Genomic DNA, 25621 nt, shown 5'->3' on the forward strand with positions numbered 1-25621 from the left:
TCACTCATGCTGTCTGTTGCAGAAGGGGCCACTAAACTGCAAGGGGGTGAGCGTTTTTGTCTCAATGAGTTATCCCACATGGGAACACTAGGAGCGGTTTCAGATGAGGGCAAGTCTGAGAGGAGGTTTTGACCTGCCTCAGTGACAAGATAACCTCGTGCCCTGAGACGTGCTCTGTAGCCTGCACATGTTTCATCTCTTTCTGGAACAGGAGAAGATCAACAGGAAGAAAGACTAAGTAGTGTCCCCAGTGCCTTAGAACACTAAATATGTTAGAACAGGAAGGGCATAGGGGCCATCCAGGCCCCATCCTGATGCTGAGGTTTGCAAATTACCTCAGGATTCACAAGTTGTGAATTAGGGTTTTGGTATGTCTTGGGGTTGTCTGTCACACTCATTATGGTTATGAGTGTTATGTGTTTGCTTAAAAGTTTATAAGATTGTAAGACTGTATAAATATTAACATGTCCATTGCATGAAGAAACTATGTAAGAATGGTTTTAATACAGAAAATTGCTTAGGATTAGAGGATAAAACGTGTGCAAGTTATTCCCCCACAAACTTCCAGTAGAATAACAAATTCTTAATTGGGGGCCAACTATCTTATCACAAACATCCCAGTGGCAAAAGAGAGATCCTAGTTGCCTTATCATCACTCTGTTCTTAGAGAAATAGCTGTGTGATAAGCCTGATTGAGACCTTGCTGTTCCAGAACTGAAGTGACATGAAATGGAGCTGGGTAGTGGTTGTTAATCTTAGGGCCTTTGAGGATTCTTTGTGTCCAATAGGTCCATGAAGTCCAAATCATTAGGAGAACGATCTTAGAAAGGAACTGTTGAAGTAATGACAGTGTCTTCTTTAATGCATTGCATTAAGAGAACCTTTTTTATATGGTAATTAATTAATTAATTAAGAATACTATAGTCTCTAAACAGTTTAATTTGAGATGATTAAGGAATCTTACATAAATTAGTGAATGTAAATTTTACTCAACTGTTAAGTTTTAAACAGTTTAGTAAAAAATCTGTTGTTATTACAAGTACTGAAGGAACTGAGGGGTAAGCTTACTGGGTCACAGTTAATAGTTGGGAAAAAAATCCTGGAGAGTGTGGGACAGATGTAAGCAGTAGGCTCTGAGAAGAACAAATGGAATTTGGCTGGCCAAAGTAAATGAGTCTTTCCATGATAAAGGTAATGCTAATCAAAAGATTACAATGTAACACAATCGTAGGTTAAAAAGATTAAGTGGACTTTCGGAGACTGGTGTTGGTGTAATGGTTGAGACACCCCCCTCCCATATCAGAGTGGCTGGGTTTGATTCCTGGCTCCACTTCCTGCCAGTGGAAGTCATCCAGTGATGGCTCCACTGCTCGAGTCCCTGAGACCCATGTGGAACCTGCATGCATTCCCACCTGAAGCTTTGGCCTGCTTAGCCCAGGCTGCTGTGAACATCTCGGGAATGACCCATTGGATGGGCGCTCGTGTTTTCTTTAACCTTCAAATAAGATTCTAAAAAGATTTGTCTGAAGGAATTACAGAAAGTGAGAGGGAGGTGAGGAGAGAGAGATCGATCTTCCATCTGCTGGTTCACATCCCAAATGGCCTCAGTGGCCAGGACTGGGCCAGGTCTAAGCCAGGAATCAGGAGCTTCTTCTGTCTCCTATTTGGGTGCAGAGGCCCAAGCACTTGGGCCATCCACTACTGCTTTCCCAGGCCACAGCAGGGAGCTATTTTAGAAGCAGAGTAGCCAGACTCAAAGTGATGTTATCCATATTGGATGTTAGCATCGCAGAGGGCAGCTTAATGTGCTGCGCTACAATGAGGGCTCCTCAAATAAAGAAAAAATGCAAACTCTAAGGTACCACTTCAGACCTACTGAATGAAGTTCTGCATAAAAATAAAAAAAAAAAGGAAAAAAAATTGGCTTTGTTTTGGAATGCGGATTCTTTTCTCCACTGCTGAATGGAACAGAAGGAGCTTGGCTGCAGTGTCTTCAGATTAGTGTTCTTGTTCCAATGGAGACTTCAGGACAGTTGTTTCTTAGCTGTGTGCGTACTTACCTGCTAGGTAACATTGGTGACCATATAGTGACCTTGCACCTACGTCTGTAACAGAAATGTGGTGGGTGTGCCTTCCCTCTGAGCTGAGTGCAGGTGAGGAGGCCGAGAGATTTTGAAAGACCAGACTGATCACAGCAGGATCAGCATTTGACCAGCTGCTCCTCCGTCAGCAGTGGTGGTGTGAGTGATGCTAAAATGTAGGGAATGTCAAAAGCCACACCGTCAGTAAATTGGCAATTAAGAATGCCAAAATGATCATCATCCTTTCCTACATGCTAAAAGGTATTTTAGATAAATATTTCCAAGAGATGCATTTTCAGTTAAGTAGTTTAATTAAAATGGTCTTTGGGTTGTCAGTTTAACAAACATTTTTCACAAAGGAAAATCCAAATCAATTTTTTTTGTTAATAATTAGATTAAAATTTAGATAGCAATATACCCTGTAAATTTTGAAAGTGTGCTTTTCTGTTTGCTTTAAGTAGCCTTCAGTATGCCTCAGCAATAATGGTAAGTTTTTTTTTTTTCTAGTTGCTATAGTTCTGGTCCTACAAGAAATGATCACTTTACTGGACTTTAGTCTTCATTCTTAGTCTGTGAAGCAGTCATGAGGAACTTTTAAATACACTTAGAAGACTCGTGACAAGTCTGGGATCTAAGTTAAGATAGAGTGAAATGTAACCAAAAGTCTGAAGTAGAATTGTTTATCTTTTGGCTATAAAGGTTTGAAAGTACTGCATTGTCTCTAGGTGTAGAACATTCTCCATAAAGATGGTGGTATTGCTTGAAGAGTAGAATGCTACGTGGCAGAAGCCAACATGAAGGTGGTATTTTTCTCATGAACTTTTAGAACAGAAGTTGCTAAACTATACATGTAGAGGTCCAGGTGGCAGATATTTAAGGATTGGGCAGTTTTTGTTTCTTTGTAATTAACTCACCATTTCTTATATTGTATATGATGGGGATGAATGAATGTGACTATGCTCCAGCCAAACTTCAAAACAGGTAGCAGGCCAGATTGACCCTCAGATTGAGATTTGCTGACCTCTGTTTTTAGAGAATTTCATGTTTATACTGCTTAAAAAAAAGAAAGTGCTAGTATTGTTGATTACCAAATACTATTTTGTCTTTTAAATTTTGAGTTCTTAGAGACAAGGACCATGTCTTTTGTTTCTTTCTCCCTGTTACAAATTATATAACACAGTGACTTTTATCAGGCAGACTGTAATAAATGTGTCTGTAGTACCTTTGAGTTATTCTAACTATTTGAGCTGTTTCCATTTGTGGAGCACTTTAGTATAGAGTACCATGATGTAGCTTGCTTATCTGCTTCTCAGAACTGCTGCAGAAGAAGGAATATAGGTAGAGGTACTCACCTATTTTGTAGATTAAGTAGCTTCCCGGGTTTGTATTGTCTACTAACTGCAGAGCAAAGATTTGGATATGCTTTCTGTTGTAGTGAACTGTAGTCTTCAACTTTCTAAAAATAGGAGATCTTCTTTTTAGTCTTTCTGTGTTGCTAAATATCCTGCAGTGTTCTTGCTTTCATTTTAGAAACTTACCTAAATTTTCTGTGGAATTTTAAATACTCAATTTAAGATTTTGCAGTTATATATTCCTACTGTTGGTACAATAGAGTGTCATTTCTGTCCTTTGATTCCAGGATTCAGAGCTGAGCTACTCTGAATTAGAAACTTTAAAGCAAATAACAAAAGCCCTAATCGGTAAAATTGTCTTGCTCTCCAGGTTCTCGAAGAAGAACCTGGACTTTGATGGTGTCTGTGTTGAGCCCTGGGAATGCTACTCTGTGGGCTTTTGGCTTGGGTTAAGTTGGACTTTTATGGTTTATGTTTGTTTGTTTTGCTGATAACACTTTTCTCTAATGATAGAAACATGTTTTGTTTTTTAAGGATTGTTTTAAGACAATGATATGTAGAGAGGGAAAGACACAGAAAGAGAAGGAGAAGACAGGAAAGAAAGAGAATTTTTCATCTGCTGGTTTACTGCCCACAGTAGCCAGGACTGGATGCCATTGAAGCCAGGAGCCAGGAATTCTGTGCAGGTCTTCCACATGGGTGATCATCAGCTGCTTTCCCAGATGCATTTGCAGGAAGCTGGGTTGGAAGTGAAGTAGCCGTGAGCTGGCATCCTGCTATGGGATGGCGCTGTCACAAGTGGAAGTTTAACCAGCTGTGCCTCTACTCAGGTCTTGAATTTTATGTTTTAGAGCCCTTCCTGTGGTAGTTACACAAATGCATATAAAAGTAAAAATTCACCAAGCTAACTTTTGTGTACTTTGTTTAATGTAGCTGTATCTTAACTTTTAATTATTGACTACGAAAGATACCTCCCAGCTCCCAGAAAAGCTCACAGCTTTTCTGCCTTCAGCATAACTGTGTCAGGGTTCGCCGGTATTGTCTAACTGGCATTGTAACTCTAGAGTCAAAACTGTGAGATCTGAATCTTAGCTCAGCTGTCCCTCTTCTGTGTCTCAGTTTCCTCAATTGTAAATGGAGGTACATGAGACTGTAGTGCATGCAGTAGGCTAATCCTACACCAGCTGCACCAGCATCCCATGTAAGGGCTAGTTTGTGTCTTGGCTGCTCCAATTCTAATCTAGCTCCCTACTTTAGAGCTGGAAAAGCAGTGGAGGATGGCTCAAGTCCTTGGGCTTCTATACCAACATGAGACACCAGAGGAAGTTCCTGGCTCCTGGCTTTGATTCAGCTCAGCTCTGGCCAGTGTCACCACTGGGGAGTGAACCAGAGGATGGAAGACCACTGCTCCTCCCCCTCCGTAAATCTGCCTTTGAAATAATAAATAAATAGAATTTTTTAAGAAAATGGAGGTACAGGGCCCAATGCAATAACCTAGTGGCTAAAGTCCTCGCCTTGCACACACTGGGATCCCTTAAGGGCTCTGGTTCTAATTCCAGTGGCCCCGCTTCCCATCCAGCTCCCTGCTTATGGCCTGGGAGAGCAGTGGAGAATGGCCCAAAGCCTTGGGACCCTGCACCCACGTGGGAGACCCGGAAGAGACTCCTGGCTCCTGGCTTTGGATCGGCTCAGTTCTGGCCGTTGTGGCTGCGTGGAGAGCAAATCATCAGACATAAGATCTTCCTCTCTGTCTCTCCTCCTCTCTGTATATCTGCCTTTCCAGTAAAAATAAATAAATCTTAAAAAAAAATAGAGCTATAGTATCCTCTTCCTAGGATTCTGAGGAGTAGATGAAATGATTTTTGAAAGACAGTGCAGTGCCTTCCAAGTAATCTGTTGAGCCATCACACTGTCCTCTCTTCTGTGTAATTTTTAAATGGAGCCACCTTAGCTGCTTTTTTATCCTGCTTCAGCTAATGCCTGATTACATGTCTGCTATTCCCAAGGCCATTGTCTGTGGTGACATTTGACATCTAATATTAGGATGGTATCCTATTGGGTATGTTGAAGTTCCACAGTTCGTTTTTCTGTACAGTTGCATGTATTTTACAAATGAACAGGTACACCAGAATTTTGAGGAGATCGGTTTACTTTGAACCATGTGATTATTGTATTAGTTTTTGCTTAGGACTATGACTTAGTTCCACAGGAAGAGCAATGCACCAGAAGTCAGATTCGGATTTTAATTCCAGTTTAGACATTGATTAATTCTCTGTCATTAGGTGAGGTTAGCCTGTGTGTCTTTAACTGTAAAGTGGTGTGCTGTCACATCTCCAATCCTCTTCAGGGCTAATGTCTCCTTGTTTTATAAATGAATGAGTCCTCTGAAGTAATTGTAAGTGCTTTTCTTGCTATAACAGATTACTTTATATTTAAAAAATAATGATCGCTTTCTCTGTTTTCAGCTTCGGGCTCAGAATCAGGTCCTGAAAAAAGGTGTGGTAGATGAACAAGCAAATTCTGCTGCTCTGAAGGTATGCAGTGGGATCTTTGTGTTGTGAGAACTGCTACTTAGTATTTGATGGTGCTCAAAGCTCCAAGGGAATTCAGCTGTTTTTCTGGGTTAAAGTCCCAACTCTGATACTGATTCACTAGGGTTGGGGATGATGGCTTTGGCTTTTACTTTTTTTTAACTTTCCTACTTCCTTAGGTATGAATGTGGTGTTTTTTTCCCTTAGCTAAAAATTATACAGCAGTATTATTTGACTTTAATACAATTCTCCGTATGTATGCTTTATTTAGTTGCACTCATTTGGATTAATTGGGTTTTGTATCTGTCATCATCACTGGACAGTACTATCAGGAATCTAATATAAATCATATTGTATCCCCAGCATTTCTCATAAATCAGTGTAAATGTGTGAATCATTTAGTGCATTAGTCTTACCTTTAGTTGGGCTATTTCATAATAGCATATGTTAATCAGGACACTTTTTTTTTTTAAAAGATTTATTTATTTTTTATTGGAAAGGCAGATTTACAGAGAGAAAGATCTTCCATCCACTGGTTCATTCCCCAAATGGTTGCATGGCCGGACCCAAGCCTATCTGAAGGCAGGAGCCAGGAGCCGAGTGCTTCTTCTGGGTCTCCCACATGGCTGCAGGGTCTCAAGGCATTGGATTGTCTTCTGCTGCTTTTCCAGGCTATAAACAGAGTGCTGGTTGGGAAGCGGAGCAGCCAGGACACAAACTGACACCGATATGGGATCCTGGCATGTGCGAGGCGAGGATTCAGCCACTGAGCCATCATGCTGGGCCTCAATCACGAGACTTTTGAGTGAAAACATCAGCACCTTTTATAACTTAGGAAAGAAATAGAATAGAAGATAAAGGAATTTATTTCCTATTCATTCTAATAGGCATGTAATAAACATTGCTTAGTGGTATTTTTAAATGAATAAATTCTAGGATATGGATTCCTTCTAGGCCAAGTATCAATTCATTATATTGCCTGCTGCACTCTTTCTCTCTTACTTGCTTCCTTTTCTCTGTCATAACAGAATTGGAATTAGGATTCCTAATTAGAATTAAGATTCCTTTTGCTCTAATCTCTTATAGAACAGCCCCCAATTAATGAGATGTTCTAGGTGGATCCGTACAAATGACTAAGATCCAGAAATATGTCTGTTCACTTAGCCAGTGTTGGACATTACCCTAGAGAAGTCTGTGAGAGCAGCTTCTTCAGTGTCTCTTACCTCCTCAGGGCTGAGATGTTTATCATTGCCTCATCCACACTTGCAAAGCTCTCTGCACCCCAGCCAAGGGTAGAGATAAAATTTATTATTAAGTTGTTCTTTTATTGAAATCAGTGAAGAAATGATCATTATCTCTGCTAATGTTTAAAGCCTATTACTGGGAAAAATATGTCTCAGTACTGGAAAAAGTATTTCTTATCTTGTCGTAGTAGCCTGCTATTTTTTTTAAAATTTTCATTTATTTATTTGAAACTCAGAGAGAGAAACTCTTATTGGTGGCCCTCAATGTCCAGAGCTGTGCTAAACTGAAGTTGGGAGCTGGAAAATCAGTTTGGTCTCCTATGTGGCTGAGTGGCAGGATCCTAGTTAACTTGACCCATGGCTGCTACCTCTGAAGATGTGCGTTAGCAGGAAGTAGCATCAGGCGTTCAAGTCAGGCACTTAGATGTTGGCGGCATGCCTACGCTGACTCTGGGTTCTGACATTCTGCTGCTTTTGGTTGTATTGGATAAATTTGATGACTAGAGTACTAGCACTGTGATAACAGTAATGGCAGTGGTGATTGTGGTAGCTGGTTTTATTGAGCACTCACTGCATTCCAGTAGACCTTATGCTAAGTGCATTGTATCTGTTATCTCATTTTAGTGTCTTCAAGAACTCAATAAAGTAAGATAATATTTTCATCTCTGTTGCAGAAACCAGTGTTTAGAGAGGTTGCAATGGATGTCTTTAGAAAATAATCATTGCTTAAGGGCTGAAGCATTACTTAGCTAATGATAAGTAATTATATAAAAGAAATTATTTTTCACTTTTCTATTTGTTCCAGTGGTCTTTGTAATTATAGTACAACAATGTGCTTGTTTTGCTAGGTGTGATTGGTTTAAGGTCCTCTAGCACAGTAAGCATTTGATTTTATTGGGTTTGTTTCTTCAATGAGTACTATTTATTGATTTGACATATGTGATGATTTGAACATGGACTGGGTCTAAGTTTACCTTTGAACTTGAAGTAAAAGTGAAAGACTTAATTAGCAAATAGTAGAAAGTTGCTGTCATACTTAATGGGAGCATATTGTAACATCCCTGTAGTACTGCTCTCAATATGCAAATAATGGCAGTAGATACTGACACTAGCCTGAAGTTTTTATGTTGCTGCTTCAATATTGCTAGATGATCTGTTCACTAAAACCTGATCTATTCTTAGGCTTATAATTATTTTAATGAAAGTAATAAAAGTGCACTTCTTAAAAGATAGTATGTGGCTTTTTGTGATTGATTATCAACGAATACAAACTTGAAAATGTCAAGTATAGAGCATTTCTCTTTAGTTTTAAGTTTCTTACGCCATTATAGTAATGAAAAGTAGAGAATGAACAGCAGAAGATATGTCTTGAATAGCTTCTAGATTTTGTTTTTGTTTCCTTCCAACTTTTTAAAAAAATTATTCTCAAATTTTTAGTTTATCAGGAGACCTTTTTATTATTTTCATTTTATTTGTTGAACTTGGAAGTCAGAGTTATAGAAAGAGAGAGGGAGAGACAGGTCTTTCGTCTGTTGGTTCACTCTACAACGGCCAGACTAGATCTGAAGCCAGGAGCCAGAAGCTTCTTCAGGGTTTTTCATGTGGGTGCATGGGCCTTCGGTCTTGAGCCAACCTCTGCTGCTTTCCCAGGCCTGAAGCAGGAGACTGGATCAGAAAGTGGAATAGCCAGGACTAAAACCAGCACCCAAAAAGGATGTTGGCACTGCAGGCAGGGGATTAGCATGCTGCAAGCTCCAATTTTCATTTACCTTATAAGTGAATATATGTTATGTATTTGAAACAGTAAGTGAGATGTGTCCTCACTGTATATTGAATTTGGATTCTGGCTATTCCACTTCTAATCCACTCCTGCTTCGAATCCACCGTAGGAGGCAGCAGGCAAAGCCTCAAGAGTTTTGGGCACCCTATAGGAAACTCAGATGGAGGCCTGCTACCCTGGCTTCCAGCTGGCCCAGCTCTGCCTGTATTGAGCGTTTGGGGAATGAACCAGTGAAGGAAAGATGTCTATCTGTGTCTCTGACTTTTGAATAAAATGAAAATAAACAATAAAAAATGAAGAGAAATTAATTTATGTAAAATGTGAAAATATTTTTGCATTATGATAATGGTGACTTTTATCTTGGGCAACTTAGAAGATGTAAAGAAAAACAAAATACGTTGAAAAAAGACTTCATTTTGGTTGATTTGAAATTCAGAAAGCATTTATAGGAAAAAGAAATACAAATATTTTTCTTCTGAGTCTTGCCCACTGAGGAGTATTATCAATGAGTCAGAAATTCCAAAAACTTTAAAAATATGAATTTGTAGCCTGTCTTAGATTTAACAACATATCCTTGTGCATGTTTTAAGTTGATGATGATCTACAACTTCAGGATATTTGTTCTTTTTATTTTATTTATAAATTTACTTGGTTTTGCCAAAAGGCGATTTTTGTCACAAAATAGCTAAAGACATTGTAAACGCTGAAATAATATGCAACTCAAATTCACTGAAACAAGAGCTTTTGGTTATATTTTGATGAAATAGAAATAATACTTTATTATTTCTAAACTTAAGGTTAAACTCTGAAGAATGGTCTGCGTTCTTTTTGCTACAGGAACAACTGAAAATGAAAGATCAGTCATTGAGAAAGCTACAGCAAGAAATGGACAGTTTGACATTTCGGAATCTGCAGCTTGCCAAGAGGGTAGAACTACTTCAAGATGAACTAGCTCTAAGTGAACCTCGGGGCAAGAAAAACAAGGTAGGTCAAATAAAAACAAGTTAATGGGATGGTGTTGTGAGGAGCAGACATGTACAGGTCAACCTGGTTTGAACAGAAGACCCTACTGCTGGATTCTCTAATGTTCCATTATTGCTTGTTGGACGTCTGTTGCTATCAGTCATGCTAAGTATTAGGATCATTTGCATCAGAAAATCTGGTGTTTCTTTTTTTTTAAGATTTATTTATTTTTATTGATATATAGAGAGAGGAGGAGAGACAGAGGAAGATCTTCCATCCGATGATTCACTCCCCAAGTGACCGCAACGGCCGGAGCTGAGCCGATCCAAAGCCATGAGCCAGGAGCCTCTTCTGGGTCTCGCATGTCGTTGCAGGATCCCAAGGCTTTGGGCCGTCCTCAACTGCTTTCCCAGGCCACAAGCAGGGAGCTGGATGGAGAGCGCAGCTACCGGGATTAGAACCGGCGCCCACATGGGATCTCAGAGCATTCAAGGCGAGGACTTTAGCCGCTAGGCAACTGTGCTGGGCTCAGAAAATCTGTTTTAAATAATTCATTAGGAGCAAGCATGTTATATTGTTGATTCAGTGGCTGAGAGAAGTTGATAGAATAGCTCAAACAGGTCAAAATGTTGACATCTCTTAATTATACTTGGACTTTAGTAACCTAAGATAGGGCAGATAAAGTGAGAGAGAGATTGTTCAGGTGTAACTGTAACCATTAAAATACTTAAAGATTTCAGTTTGGATTTACATGTTTACTGCAGATGTATTTTTTTGAGTTTATTCTTATGCTTATAATGGCAGTTGTCCTGGGGTTTCAAAATAAATGTTTTTCCTAATGTTTTATTTGATGAGGCAAGGTTCTCACTTCCTTTTTTTTTTTTTTAAGATTTATTTATTTTTATTGGAAAGCAGATTTACAGAGAAAAGGATAGAAAGCAAGATCTTCTGTCTGCTGGTTCACTCCCCAAGAGCTGATCCGAGGCCAGGAGCTTCTTCTGGGTCTCCAGCGCAGGTGCAGGGTCCCCAGGCTTTGTGCCATCCCCTACTGCTTTCCCAGGACATAAGCCGGGTGTGGAGCAGCTGGGATACGAACCTGTGCCCATATGGGTGGATGCAAGGTGAGAAGTTAGCTACTAGGCAACAATTCCGGGCCTAGCTGCAGCACTTCTAACCCAGCTCCCTGCTAATGTGCCTGAGAATGCAGCAGAAAATGGTCCAAATACTTGGACTCCTGCACCAGCATGGGAGATCCAGATGGAGTTCCTAACACCAGGCCAACTACTTTTGTTTTTAAACTGTGATTAAGGAATTGTGTCCTTCCCCATTTTGTGTTTGTGTGTGGGGGAGGTGGTGCTTAGTGATTGAGATGCTATATCTTTAAGTCTTGCATTTGTGTGTACAGATGTGAGGGTTGAAGCAATGGCAATAGGTTCACCAGAAGGAAAGAAGGCATACAGTGACTGAACAAGTTTAACGTTGAGGGGAGAGCACTGGATTTGTAGTTCAGCCCAGGCTTGAATTCTTTGCCTGCCGTTTATAAATCTGTGACTGTAGGAAATGTTTTAACCTTGCAATCTGTTTCTTCATCAGAAAAGTGAGGATGTGAGATTTATTTTATTAGCTGGGGTCAGATTTGCCACAGAGTGACAGTCACTCTGATTGCTGGTACCATCTTCTCCTGTGCATTTCCCCAGCAGGGAAGAAGGTACTAGAGTAGTAGTGTTCCAGAACAGGGAGGAAAAGGGAGGCTGGCAGAGGTATGTCCTCGTGTCAGAATTACTTAGGAACATTGTCAAAATACACGGTTCTGGAAATTCTAGAAGGTCTTTGGGAAGGAACAGGTATCTCATTTTCAAATACCTCCTCGAACTGTTCAGTAGAGGCTTAAGTGTAATGCTTATGAGTTAATTTTAATTGTTTTCCAAAGCTGCCGAATAGGTTATTCATCCGTGTTCTTTATGCATATCTTATGTTCCAAAACATAATGGATGGTTAATACTTTTTAAAGAGATTTATTTTATTTTTATTGGAAAGTCAGATATATTTAGAGAGGAGGAGAGACAGAGGAAGATTTTGCATCCGATGATTCACTCCCTAAATGACTGCAGTGGCCAGAGCTGAGCCAATCTGAAGCCAGGAGCCCAGAGCCTCTTCCGGGTCTCCTACTCGGGTACAGGGTCCCAAGGCTTTGGGCCATCCTCCACTGCTTTTCTAGGCCACAGGCAGGGAGCTGGATAGGAAGCAAGGCCTCTGGGATTAGAACCGGTGCCCATATGGGATCCTGGTGCATGTGAGGCGAGAACTTTTAGCCACTAGGCTACCGCACCGGGTCCTGTTTAATACTTCTTATCACTGCTCCATTTTCTTTTTTTTTTTTTTTTAAAGATTTATTCATTTTATTACAGCCAGATATACACAGAGGAGGAGAGACAGAGAGGAAGATCTTCCATCCGATGATTCACTCCCCAAGTGAGCCGCAACGGGCCGATGCACGCCGATCCCAAGCCAGGAACCAGGAACCTCTTCCGGGTCTCCCACACGGGTGCAGTGTCCCAAAGCATTGGGCCGCCCTCGACTGCTTTCCCAGGCCACAAGCAGGGAGCTGGATGGGAAGTGGAGCTGCCGGGATTAGAACCGGTGCCCATATGGGATCCCGGTGCGTTCAAGGCAAGGACTTTAGCCGCTAGGCCACGCCGCCAGGCCCAGCTGCTCCATTTTCAAAGGATTTGTTAATCACTGATTTACTTTGGATCAATAGGTGACAAAAAAATCAGAGAAGGATAGTGAGTGATATCTGACACAGTTTGCATTGTTGGACTGTCACTTCAGTAATCTTATATCTATGGATGACATGAAAACAAGTGTTCATTGTTAAATCTTTTAACCAGTGCTGTTCTTCTGTATAGAAAAAGTTGATATTAGCAAAAAAGGAAGAGGTTGTTCATAATCTTTGAGCTTTTTTGTTTATAATAACTTTTAAAAGTTATTTTTTAAAAATCATTTCCAAATTTAGAAATTTATGTGAACTATATAAATGTATATGTTTGAGTTCTGTTACGTAACTTATTGCAATTTCTTAAAGGAGGTTAGTAACTTGTGCTCATGGAATTCCTAAAATTCTCATGTTTAATATGAAACACTTAAATTGCAGTGATGTTGGTTATATTACTGACTCTCTGGATCTGTCCCCAACAGAAATACTCCTGAATCCATCTGGAAAAGCATCATGAGCTTCCTCTCTTTAATCTCTCTCTCTCAAATTTTCCTGCCAATTTCAATATTTGTAGTTCCAACTCTTGTCACATAGAAAAAGTTAAATGATGGACTGTATACCTTTTGCAGGATTGTTTGAGAATGGTGAACACGTAGAAGAAACGAGCTGCTAAGGTGATAGAGAATCTCTGTACCTTAGCGTTTTCTCTAAAGGATGAAAGTTATGTGGACATAACTTATTCTTTCCACCAGAAAAGTGGAGAATCTTCTTCTCAGTTGAGTCAAGAGCAGAAGAGTGTCTTTGATGAAGATCTGCAAAAGAAGATAGAAGAGAATGAACGATTGCACATACAAGTGAGGAAAATGTTTTGTTTTTCCATATGAAGTGAAAAATGGCTTGGTTTGTGTGATTTACAATGTGGAATAAGCCAATGCAGATAAGAATGTTTTCTGTCTTTGCAGGTAATTTTGAACTGAAGATTTATGTATTTGAAAGGCAGAATAACAGAGGGAGGGAGGGAGAGAGATTGATCTTTGATTTTTTGGTTGCTCCGCAAATGGCCATAATGACTGGCGCTGCTACAGGTTGAAACCAGGAACCTGGAACTCCTTCTGAGTCCCCCACGTGCGTGGTAGGGGCCCAAGCACTTGAGCCGTTCCCTGCTGCTTTCCCAGGCATGTTAACAGGAAGCTGGTTGTGAAGTGGAGCAGTCAGGACCCTGCACCACAACACTGTGTCTGTTTCTATTGGTATCCTAATGTCTCCTCTGGTCTTTTAAATATGAAATTTGTTGTTTTTCATTTCTTAAACTTCATACTTATGTTAATATGGACATGTGCTTTGAAATAACCGCGTATTATTTACTCAGTGTAGTAGCATAATTTTATAATAATACAAAAATATACTGGGCACTATTTTATACAGGAAATGATCGAGTAGATCATCCGGTTAGAGACCTGTTAATAAGTAGTTTGTCTTTGAACTTGTTGTTTAGTTGGTTTCCGTGTGTACCCTTATTTGAATGTGAGGCCTCTGAAGACCTGGGCCCAGTGGGTTTTGTGTGTGCCCAGCCTCAGTGCAGAGACTTGCCCAAGGCAGGCATTCAGATATTTAAGGAGTGCTGAAAAATCAGAGGAGGAGGCACTTGGCCTAGTGCTTAGCATACCAGTTAAGATGTCCATGTATATATTTGAGTTACCTAGGTTTGAGTCCTAGTCCTGGCTGTTTACTGTAATTTCCTTTTAATATGGTCTCTGGACCACAGCAGTGGTGACTGAAGTAACTGGGTTCCTGGCTCCCTCTGTTAGGCCTTTCAAACCCAGCTTCCTGGGCCCTGCAGATATTTAGGAAGAGAGTGAATGGTTGCCTTTTTCGGCCTGTCCCTCAAATTTGAGAAGAGTTGTGTCATAGTGAAGTCTATCTACCTTTTTAAATTTTTTTAATTGTCAAGTGGTAGAAAATGATAAATACTGATTCTCAGGCTTTGAAAACATTAAAAGAATAAACTTTTGACTTTGGTATTTTGTCTCTGAGTCTGAAAATTCTTAGTATTGGATTTCCTATTCAGGGAAAGAGTAGTAATTTTGATTTTTTTTTTTAATTGTGGAAGTTAGCCAAATAGAAAAGCAATACTCTGACCAGTTGAATGTTTTGTATGCCAGAAACTGTTGGAATTTGTAATTAGGGAAAGTGAGAGGAAGGAAGTGTACCCTTTGGGGTACGCTTCCTGTTTTAAGTCTCCTTTCTGCTATATTTTAGCTGTGAGAAATTAGGAAAGTTACATAACCCGTTTAAGCTTCAGTTTCCACTTCTGTGAAAGAGAGAGAACAGTAGTACCAGCTCTGCCATACTGTGGGGATTAAGTGAGATAAGGCCAATGTGGGCTTAACACAGTGAGAAGTCTGCTGCTGTTTTCTCATTTCAGTATGTTAAGACATTGAGAGAAGAGAAAATGGCCTTTTCTTTTCAGTTTTTTGAAGCAGATGAGCAGCACAAGCACGTGGAAGCTGAGCTGAGGAGTCGGCTGGCCACCCTGGAGACAGAGGCAGCCCAGCACCAAGCTGTGGTTGATGGCCTGACTCGGAAGTACATGGAAACCATTGAGAAACTGCAGAATGATAAAGCTAAACTCGAGGTAAGCACCACTGCGAGAGCATGCTAGAAAGTAGCTAAAGGTTTTGTAAATCACCTGTGTGCTTTATAAAACACAGTCATTCCAGGCATATGTGTGGCCTGCAGTGTCTCCTAGGTGAGCTCCCATCTGTAGCCTGAGCCATATGCTTTGCTTTCTCAAATTTAGGTAAAATCTCAGACTCTAGAAAAGGAGGCCAAGGAGTGTCGACTTCGAACAGAAGAATGGTATGTGGAAGCATGAATCCCAGGGGGCCCTGCTGGAGGAACTGTAAGACCTGACTTTGGGTTTTAACACTCCTCTGTCTGAACTATCTAACCCAAGCAAGAACTCTCCAGGGTCCTTTCCGCTTCTGGGACCCATGTCTTGCCCGGACATCTTAGGCCTTGGTTTTTCAGCCTGCAGATGTTTTGGGCTATGACAGACAATGTTCTGGGGCCAATGCCCTGTTTCATACTGCCTTATAGTGATGGTCTTGTCATGGACCCAGTCAGGAAAACTTACTAATAATCATTGTGTCAACCTTGTCAAAACACATTCTGAATGAGAGATTATGTGATTTTCTTTGGCTGTTTCTTAATCTTTTTCTTTTTTTGTTTTAGTATTTACTTATTTAGAAAGGCAGAGTTGTGAAGAGAGAGAGAGAGCTTGTGTCTACTGAGTGAGATAGAGAGAAGGATGGAGGGAGCAAGCTTTCATCTGCTGATTTCCTTCCCGGAGAGCCACAAAGGCTGGGACTGGGCCAGGCCAGAGCCAGGTGCCTGGAGCTTCCTCCATATCTCCCACCTTAGCATGGGCCCAGAGACTTGCGTCACCTTCCTTTGCTTTCCCAGATGCATTTTCAGGGATTTGGATTGGAAGTAGAACAGCCAGGATTTGAGTTGACATCTGTATAGGATGTTGGGATTGCAAGGGGTGGCTAATCCTACCACACCACAATGCTGGCACTGAGATTTCTAAATCTTGAACTCGTCAGTGTGGGGTAAATATGTTATAATAGTTTATTTGATGAATAAAATAATATTTTAGACTTTAAATAGATCATTCACACAAATTTCTTATTTCAGTTTAATAGTATCAATAGAATTATACAGTTTCAGCGTTATTTGTGTCTATAGTTGAATCAGAACCAGAAATTACCAGCTTTTGGGTTCCCAGGGGGAAAAAAAAACTCTGATTATGATCCTTTAAGACAGTTTTACAGTGTTTCTTGAGTATTTATATTTCATACAGAGAAAATTTATAGTTTTGGAGTGGCTTTGAGTTTATTCTGACTTTGTGCGTATATATGTATATAATACTGAGGCTGTGGTGAATTCTTCCAGATCTATATATTATTTTGCAGGAGTCTCAGGGGCTTTCGAATTGAGACTTGGTGTTTTCTTATCTCTGTCCTTTAACAACTCTCCACCAAGATTATCCCAATTTTGTGAAAGCCTCATACCAACTGGTGAATTAGCAATCAAATGAGTATTCAGTGTCTGGGTGATGATAATGTAGTTTGTATTTTTTTTCCTTTCAGTCAATTACAATTAAAGAATCTTCATGAAGATTTGTCAGGTAGATTAGAAGAATCCTTGTCAATCATCAATGACAAAGTACCTTTTAATGATACAAGTAAGTGTTATGTTTCTATTATTTGCAACTTTGAACCTCTCTGGGATGGCCAGCTGGTTAAAATAACATCTCATCTGTTAGAAATGAGAAGGTGGGTTGGGTTCTTTTTGTTGTTTGATTGCTTTTGACTTTTCTGTTTGATAGGGAGACTTAAAATTACTATGTGAACTGCTACAAATCCAGACTTCTTTGAAGAAGCACAAATTCATTATTTTTTTTTTATTGCAAATCATCTTATCCCAAGTTAAAAAACAACCTGTACTCAAAGTAGTTGAATATTGATACAAGAAAAGTTGTTGGCCATTGTTGAGGGTAACTGTCAGAGGTGGTCTTCCTGGCTCTTGCTCAATCCCCATGACAGTTAGGAAGTTACTTGAGTGGCCCTGTTTCCTCTTCATCTTGGCAGTGGTCTAGTAATCTCTGCTCCTAAAATAATAATTTTAGCAAAATATTTTTTTTCCCAAAAAGATTAGAACATCATTAAAGTGTGTAATAGGTGCCAAATTTGTTATCTGTAATCATGAATTTAAGAAGATACTTCTTTGAAAGCAAAGGACATACTTAGGTTTTAGAACTTATATTCAGATGAGTACAGAGTTCCTTATTCTGTTATTATGACTATAATTAGCTTTTTTTAAAAGAAGATTTCTGTTTGAAAAACAGTGACAGAAGGAGAGAGGGAGAGAGACAGAGACAGACAAGGAGAAATGTTCTGTCCATTGATTAATTCCTACATGGCTGCAAATGGCTGTTGCTGGACCAGGTTGAAGCCAGGAGCCTGGAATTCCATGTGGGTGGTAAGGGACCAAGTACTAATATTCTAAGCAGATTAGTAGGGAGCTGGATTGAAAGTGGATCAACTAGGAGGTGAATTGGTGCTCTGATAATTGCTGGTGGCAGCTTAAGCTACTTTTTTACAACATTCTCCTAAAATGTTTTTGTTTCTAGGTTTTTGTTAGGGAAAATCTAGGTTTTTGTTAGAGAGATGGAGAGAAAAAGAGAATGAATGAGAATAAACCGAAAAAAAAAAGCAGGTTTTTTTTTTTTTTAAGATTTATTTATTTTTTTATTGCAAAGGCAGATATACAGAGAGGAGGAGAGACAGAAAGGAAGATCTTCTGTCCCATGATTCACTCCCCAAGGGGCCACAACAGCCAGAGCTGAGCCAATCCGAAGCCAGGAGCCAGGAGCAATTCCCGGTCTCCCACGCGGGTGCAGGGTCCCACAGCTTTGGGCCGTCCTCACCTGTTTTCCCAGGCCACAAGCAGGGAGCCGGATGGGAAGTGGAGCTGCCGGTATTAGAACTGGCAACCATATGAGATCCCGGTGCGTTTTAGGCAAAGACTTTAGCCACTATGTTATTGCGCCGGGCTCAAAAAAGCAGTTTGATAGAACACTAAATCAGAATATGTCATTATTATATTAGAAACCTAAATTCCCCCCTTAAAACAGCACAACATATAGCTTCTATATTAATGTAAATGTCACTGGTGTACTTTGAGCTGCTGGATTTGAAACCTTGGCTTTTTATTTTTCTTTAAGCTTTGCATGAATTAATCTTCAGGTTCTAATATCAGGTTCTCTATCTTGGATTTATCCTTTTGTCCACTGGTTTCAGATTATCATTACACCACATGTAGGTTATTATGCTTTTAGTACCAGTCATGTATTTATTTATTTTAAAAGATTTATCTGTATCTTTGAAAGACAGAGAGAGAAAGAGGGAGACAGAAATATCTTCCATTCACTGGTTCACTCTCCAAATGGCCACATGGGCTTAGGTTAGGCCAGGTTGAAGCTGGGAGCCAGGAGTTTCTTTCAGGTCTCCTACATGGGTGCAGGGGCTCAAGCACTTAGGCCATTTTCCACTGCTTTTTGCAGGTGATTAGCAAGGACTGGATTGAAAATGGAACAGATTAGACTTGAACTGCTGCCTGCATATTATACCAGCATTATAGGAGGTGGCTTTACTTGCTACTGTATAATGCTGGTGCCTACATGAATAGGTGGCACAGGCAATGTTAAACTTCATAACAAAAATTTCTGCTTGTAAGGAATCGATAGTCTGGTAGGACACAGATATAGGAAAGTTTAAAATGTTTCGAGAAGAAAGTGCCATTTCTAAAAAAAGTGAGATTTGAACTGACCGTGGGTGAGAAAATGAGTTTTATTGAGAGGAGGTTAGGAAATACTAGCCAAGGAGTTGCGTGAAGTATGGTGTGGTGGCACAGTGTAAGCAGGGTGTTAAAGAATAGTAAATGTAACAGGAGGTGAGGTGAGGAGGTATGTGGGGGGCACTGATGGTTAAGTTGGGAAGGGGAAGGTAGAACTGGATTCTGTAATTCCAAGCCAATTTATTGGGACTTGATTCACAAGACTGTTGCTTTTGAGACAGGAAATGTCACAGTCAGATTTGGGTACTCATAAGATTAATCTGGTAGCAAGGTATACACTGCTCTGAAATGGGAGAAGAGAGACTCAGACTGTTGTGATAATAGTTCTAGTGTGCTATTACAGAGGCTCAAGCCTAGTTGTCATGGTAATGGAGTGCAGGGAGGTTTGCAGAAGATCTTGAGGAAGGAGAAAGAATAGCTTGGTCCTTTCAGAGAGGCAGAGGAAAGGGAGGAGGCAGTAATGGGAATGGTGGTAGCACAAGTGCCAGAGATAATAGAGGCAGATGAGAAGCAGGCTTATGGGAAGGATGATAAGATTAATACAGTTGTTTAATGTTCTGAACGACCTTGGGAAAGAAATTGATGTTAACCTTATTGGACAGATGAGTCTCCTTGTTGGGAAAGATGAGAATGACGGGTGCACAACTCAAAGAGGCCTGTGTAGGGTCCTTGGATGTATTGGCAAGGAACTTGGGGAGGAAGTGTTTTCGGCTTAATGGTGTTGGTCTGTTTTATATACTGCTGGGAAAGATCACAGAGGATGATGATGGTGGTGACTGGATTTGGTAACTTCAAGAAGACTTGTGATCTTTGAGCTAAGCACTTCTGTGCAGGTTGGAGGTAGACAACAGATGGCTAGTACAAGGATTAGAGGTGAGGTGCTGAGGAAGTAGGAATGAAAGGAACAGAGGAGGGTGAGAGCCTGATAGATGAACAAAGCCAAAGAAAAAGTTGTGTGTATAGCAAGTGGGTGGGGGGGTGAGAGCAGGGAACTAAGTGTGATACAAGCAAAGGGGAAGAAGTTGGTGGACAGACAGACTTAAATCAGCTGCAACAGATGCATTTTATTGGTGGAGAAGTGAGACCAAACCTAGGAGGGAAGGGATGACTGTTGGACTAGGCCCCTGAGCTGGTCGAGAGAAACCTTTGTTACGGGTCAAGGAGGAGGTTGGCGAGACAAGAATATGTGAGCCATGGACTCTGAGATGGCAGTGGAGGAGTGCAAGAAGCCTGTTAATTTTTGGCTGCGTTTTTCATGGCATAGTGGGAGGGAGGCTATTCCATCTGTGGTACTGGGGAGGAGAGGAGAACTGATGGGTATTTGGTGCTTAAAATGGAAAAGATTTGTGGTAGATTTCATGGGAAGTGTGAAAGGGTTGCAGCAATGCCTTGACAGATTGCTGAGGAGAATTGAAACTCCCGTGAATTTTAGGCAGAGTGTGTTTTAGTAGATCCTAACGTGATGTGGTGTTAGTAAACATATCACTGAAGAGATGGATCAGGCTGGGAGGCAAAACAGGCAATGCTCAAAGAGGGCTGAAGAGAGAAGAGCAAAGGAGTGACGGGACAGGAGACCCAGTGATGGGAAAGTTAAGAGAACTGGGTGAGATGGCACATGGGCTATCAGATGTTGGTGCTTGGAGGTCATTCTGATTGAACACTTGGGTAGAGAGCTGGTTGGAAAGAATAAAGTAGTGAGTAGAGATGAGTAGAGACAAAGAGATGAACAGAGACAAAGATCTTCAAAAGGAAGAGGTTGAAGAAGTGTGAGGCCAGGTGTTAGGAAGCTGTCATGTTGGTGACAGACTCTAGGTTAGTGAGAACCATGAGAGAGAGACTGAAACTGTCCCAGGAATGCTAGGATTGAGTCATTGGCATCAGCAGAGCAGACAGGATAGTTTTCAGTGTTGTAGTGTTAGGAAAACAGATGCATTTTTGGATGATAATGTGGCAGTTGTGTGTGGAATTATTTTGGAAAGGAGAATGGCTGATGACATCAAGAAATGAGTCTTTTTAAGAAATCTTTGATAAGAAATCCTAAGGAAGTGTTTGGAAATATACAAATTGTTTTCATACATTGAAATTTAAAACAGGGTAAAAATATTGCTTTATCTGAGAAACTACCGCTTCTGTGTAAATTCTGTTATTCTGATCATTTCAGATTCTTATATAAAGCTGATTTTGATGCAGAGCATTCAGTTTTGCATTTGTTTCTCCGTCAGTACAGATTTGAGCTTTACTATCCAACATTTTTGTTTTGTAGAGTATAGTCAATATAATGCTCTCAACGTTCCACTCCACAACAGGAGACATCAGGTAAAGGATGAAGTGTGGATTTTTATTGTCAGTCATGTGTTTGTCAGGCTTTCCTAAAAACAACAATTAGTTGTTGGGGCCTTTGCTTTTTGTTCTAAATAATGTGCTTAAGTTTTACTTAACTTTCTCATCCTTTTCTTTTAATTGTATAGCTTACTTGTTCTTGAAATTCATTAAGTAGTACAGTTTTTGCTGTCTTTCTTAACTCATAACATTAGAATTTTGGTGTGAACTGCAGTACTTTTTTCAGCTATACTTTCTTTAGGTTGGTGTACCTTGCACTTGATTAATCTAGGTTAAGTGGATGAGGTATATCTGCCAAAACTGGTGATTTTTAAAAATTTACTTAGAACTGTTAAAACTCAAGTGACAGTAAATGAATTTAAGTTAAGGAATAGCCACACTAGACTAATGTGTTATCTTTAAGTGCAGATTTAATAAAGTTGTTTTACGATAGCAATTTCACAGTTGGCTTGAACTATGTGCTTTTCATTTTAAAGCTAAAGATGCGGGATATTGCCGGGCAGGCCCTGGCTTTTGTTCAAGATCTGGTGACAGCTCTTCTCAACTTTCACACCTACACGGAACAGAGGATTCAGATTTTTCCTATTGATTCTGCCATTGACACTATATCTCCGTTGAATCAAAAGGTAAATTTTACTCTTAAGATATTCTGTTGCTCTGAACAAATTAGGGAGTTGTTTATTTTCAGACAACTTCTGCACAGCAGGCAAGTGCTGCCAGTTACATGGGAAAAAATCAAGCCATGGTCCTTACCCTCAAGACAAAATATTCCCAAACATAAGAGTTTAAAATGAAATACAAGGGAGTAGCTGACAGACCTCAAAGGGAATGAGTGGTAGGAGATCACTGGGGAGGAGAGTGCTGTCAGTGGCTGTGTCGGAGAAAGTTTCTTTGGGAGTATGAATGAACCTCAAAGAGTAAGCACGGTTTGAATAAGCAGACAGAAGTAAGATAAGGTTTTTTCTTCAGAGTAAGAGGGAGGGACAGATCTGAGCAAAATCCTGGAGAAGGAAGGCAGAAGGTGTTGCGGGGAGGGGTGCAGGATGGAGATGGGGAGGAAATGTGAGCAAGCTGTCTTACTGGGAATGTGAAGTCTCTTGAAGGGCGGAAAGACAAGTAAGGTTAAAAGAGAGGAAGAAAGGCCATAAATTAGGGAAGAAAAGACCCAGATGTGAAGGCCAAGGAGACTTTTTTTTAAAATAGGTTTGAGGTCTTTGTAACTTTTGGTGAAGAGATGACATATGAAAGGTGCCGTTTTCCCTGTTCTTGTTTGCACTGGCTGTGTAACTTTCAGCATTGGGTATATTAAAAAAAAAAAGACCTATGAAACATAGTTGGTCTTTTCTTCCCACTAGGGTTTAAAGTGGGAGTCAAACTGCTTATCCAGTTGAGCTGGAGGAGATTTTCAGGGCTTGTAATGCTTATACAAGGAATAATAGGAGGTTTAACCATCACGTTCTTCAACCCATGTGCTTTCAGAGTGAAGGATTATTAAGTTTTACTGTTTTTTTTTTCCTCAGCTAAGTCTGAAAGACTTTAAGGTAGCTTGCAATTTTTATTTAACTGGAAAGAATAAAATAAATGTTAGTAAGCATATTAGTTGTATATTGCTGTATAATAAATTGTCCCCCACACTTAATAGCTTAAAATATTGAACATTTGGGGCCAGGGTGATGGCTCAGTTGTCTAGTCCTCTACCTTCAAGTTCCAGCATCCCTTGTGGGCACGTTTTTTTTCTCAGTTGCTTCACTTATAGTCCAGCTCCCTGCTTGTGGCCTGGGAAGGCGGTGTAGGAAAGCCCAGGTCCTTGGACCCCTGCACCCATGTGGGAGGCCTGGGAGAGGCTCCTGGCTGTGGAGTTTGGATCAGCTCAGTTCCAGCTGTTGTGGTCATTTAGAGAGTGAATTAGTGAATGGAAGATATCTCTGTGTGTGTGTATGTGTGTGTCTCCTTCTCTGTGTGAATCTGCCTTTTAAATAGTAAATCTTACATACATATACACACAACAGTGAACATTTGCAATCACAATTTCTGTGGGTCAGGAATTCTGGACCTAATCAGAATGGGGCAGGAGGGAATTCTGCCTTACTCTCTGTGATATAAGTCGCAGTGTTGCTGGGGGCTGTATTCATATGAAGATTGGATTGGGACTCGGGGATTTGTTTCCTTATATGCGTGATGAGTTAGTGTTGGCTGTTCGCTGGCGTCCTCACTTTCTTATGCATGCAGCTCTCCATAGGGCTGCTTGAGTGTTCTCATGACATGGCTACCAGCTTCCTCCAAAGTGAGTGATCCAGGAGAGAAGGTGGAAGCCACAGTGCCTGCTATTAGTCTGGGGAAGCACATCCTATCAGATCTGTCATATTCATCACATAGACCAGCCTTGAGATGATGTTGACATAGTAGTGCACAAAGCCAAAACAGAGGGACTCTTGGAGGGTGGCTCCCACGGGCAGGAAATTGAGGGATTATTGCTATAGATCTGTCTTCTTTAGAGTCCCATAACATGGCTGCCTGAAATGAATCATGCATGCTTTGAACTTTTGACTTGATTCTTTTTTATTTCTTGTTTTCATGCTTTCATAAATAATTCACAGAGCTTGAGTAAAGTTTAAGCCTGTAGGTCCCTTTGTGCCAGTTAGTGTAGCAAAGACTTGGATTCTGTCAAACTTCTTGGGTTCTCAGTCCAATTCTGCCACTTTCTGGCTATATCTCCTTAGGAAGCTTACTTAATCTCTATGCTTCAGTTTCCTAATCTTTAAAATGGAAGGTTGGAACTGGCATTGTGGTATAGTTTGTAACGTTGTCTCCTGTGACACCAGCATTCCATATGGGCACTGATTCAAGTCATGGCTGCTCTACTTCGAATCTAGTTCCCTGGTCATATGCCTGGGAATGCAGCCAAGGATGGCCTGAGTTCTTGTGCTCTTGAATTCATGTCAGAGGTCCAGATGAAGCTCCTGACTCCTGGCTCCTGGCATTGTAGCCATTTGGGGAACCATGGAACAGGAAAAAACTTTTCCGCCTTTTGTTTCTTCCTCTCCCTGCTTAGTTATTTAGGTTTATATCTCAGTGAATCCATTTACAAATGTGTCAGTGTTTGTTGGTTTCTACTGATCTAATTTCACAATTTCTTTCCTCTTTTGTTAGTTCTCCCAGTACCTTCATGAAAATGCGTCCTATGTCCGCCCGCTTGAAGAAGGAATGCTGCATTTATTTGAGAGTATTACTGAAGATACTGTGACTGTGCTGGTAACTGTCTTCCTGGTTTTACATCTGGAGGTGTGAGCTCCTCTTTGTCCAATAGCATTTTAAATTTTGTAATCATTTTTCTTTTCTAGGAGACAACTGTGAAATTGAAAACATTTTCAGAGCACTTAACTTCCTACATATGTTTTCTTAGAAAGATTCTTCCATACCAGTTGAAAAGGTACTACCTTGAAGGCAAGAGAGCCTGGGAAATTGTGGGTAAAGCTATAACCTCATCTACTCTGTAGTTAATGAAATAGTAAGTTTTTCTTTGTGTTCTCGCTGAACTTCCTGCATCACAGCTGATTTGGACTTTTGTGGAAATGGAGAAGCATGGCTGAGTAACATAAACTTACATTTAAGAAACCCAAATTGTAGTCTGTTCACTCTTCATTTACTTATTTGTTTGAATAGTTCTATACTGTGGTTACTATTATAACCATGGAATGCTATGAGCTGGTATTTTGAGTAATTGTGAATGACATAGTTATCAAAAGAAATATTTGATTTGGATTTTTTTTTATATTTGGATGTAAACAACTAAATGAGAGATACATTAGTTCACTTTTACATTTGAATCTGTAACCTGTAGGTTTCTTTGAAATAGCATATTCTTGTTTTTTGTCATTCATGACTGATCTAGTTCTTACAGGATGTCACTAAGTGATCTTTAATAATCTACCTTAAATATTTCTGGAAAGACAGAAGGCTATACATGTAACTGGAAATTTGATTTTGGTTTCAAATTTTGGAACTTTTGGGCTAAATCTATTAAGATATCTGTTTTATCTAAACTTTATTTGTCAGATATAGCCTTTTAAGAAAATCAGAGGAATATAATTACAACAAAAAGAAATACATATTTATTATAGTACACTACAAAGTAATGTGTAGAAGATATGTATGTTATTTGCTTATAGATTTTGAAAACAAGTAATTATG

At 40.1% G+C, this 25621-nt stretch overlaps 1 protein-coding gene across 8 annotated transcripts in view; it reads left to right on the forward strand.

Moving 5' to 3' along the window:
• The window catches only part of PPP1R21 (protein phosphatase 1 regulatory subunit 21), an 86767-nt gene that overhangs the window by 25594 nt on the left and 35552 nt on the right, over positions 1-25621 (forward strand). For all 8 annotated transcript variants that reach the window (XR_009245948.1, XR_009245949.1, XM_058667758.1 and 5 more), the window contains exons 2-11: positions 5899-5967; positions 9826-9972; positions 13420-13521; positions 15138-15302; positions 15468-15526; positions 16822-16916; positions 21354-21406; positions 21907-22056; positions 24581-24682; positions 24772-24860. Coding sequence is in view for 6 of the 8 variants with exons in the window: in XM_058667756.1 (XP_058523739.1) it covers positions 5899-5967; positions 9826-9972; positions 13420-13521; positions 15138-15302; positions 15468-15526; positions 16822-16916; positions 21354-21406; positions 21907-22056; positions 24581-24682; positions 24772-24860 (1031 nt within the window). In the remaining 2 variants the exon portion in view is untranslated. The remainder of the gene's footprint in view (positions 1-5898; positions 5968-9825; positions 9973-13419; positions 13522-15137; positions 15303-15467; positions 15527-16821; positions 16917-21353; positions 21407-21906; positions 22057-24580; positions 24683-24771; positions 24861-25621) is intronic.

Source organism: Ochotona princeps, chromosome 8 (assembly GCF_030435755.1).
Source record: "Ochotona princeps isolate mOchPri1 chromosome 8, mOchPri1.hap1, whole genome shotgun sequence".
NCBI classification, from domain to species: domain Eukaryota; kingdom Metazoa; phylum Chordata; class Mammalia; order Lagomorpha; family Ochotonidae; genus Ochotona; species Ochotona princeps.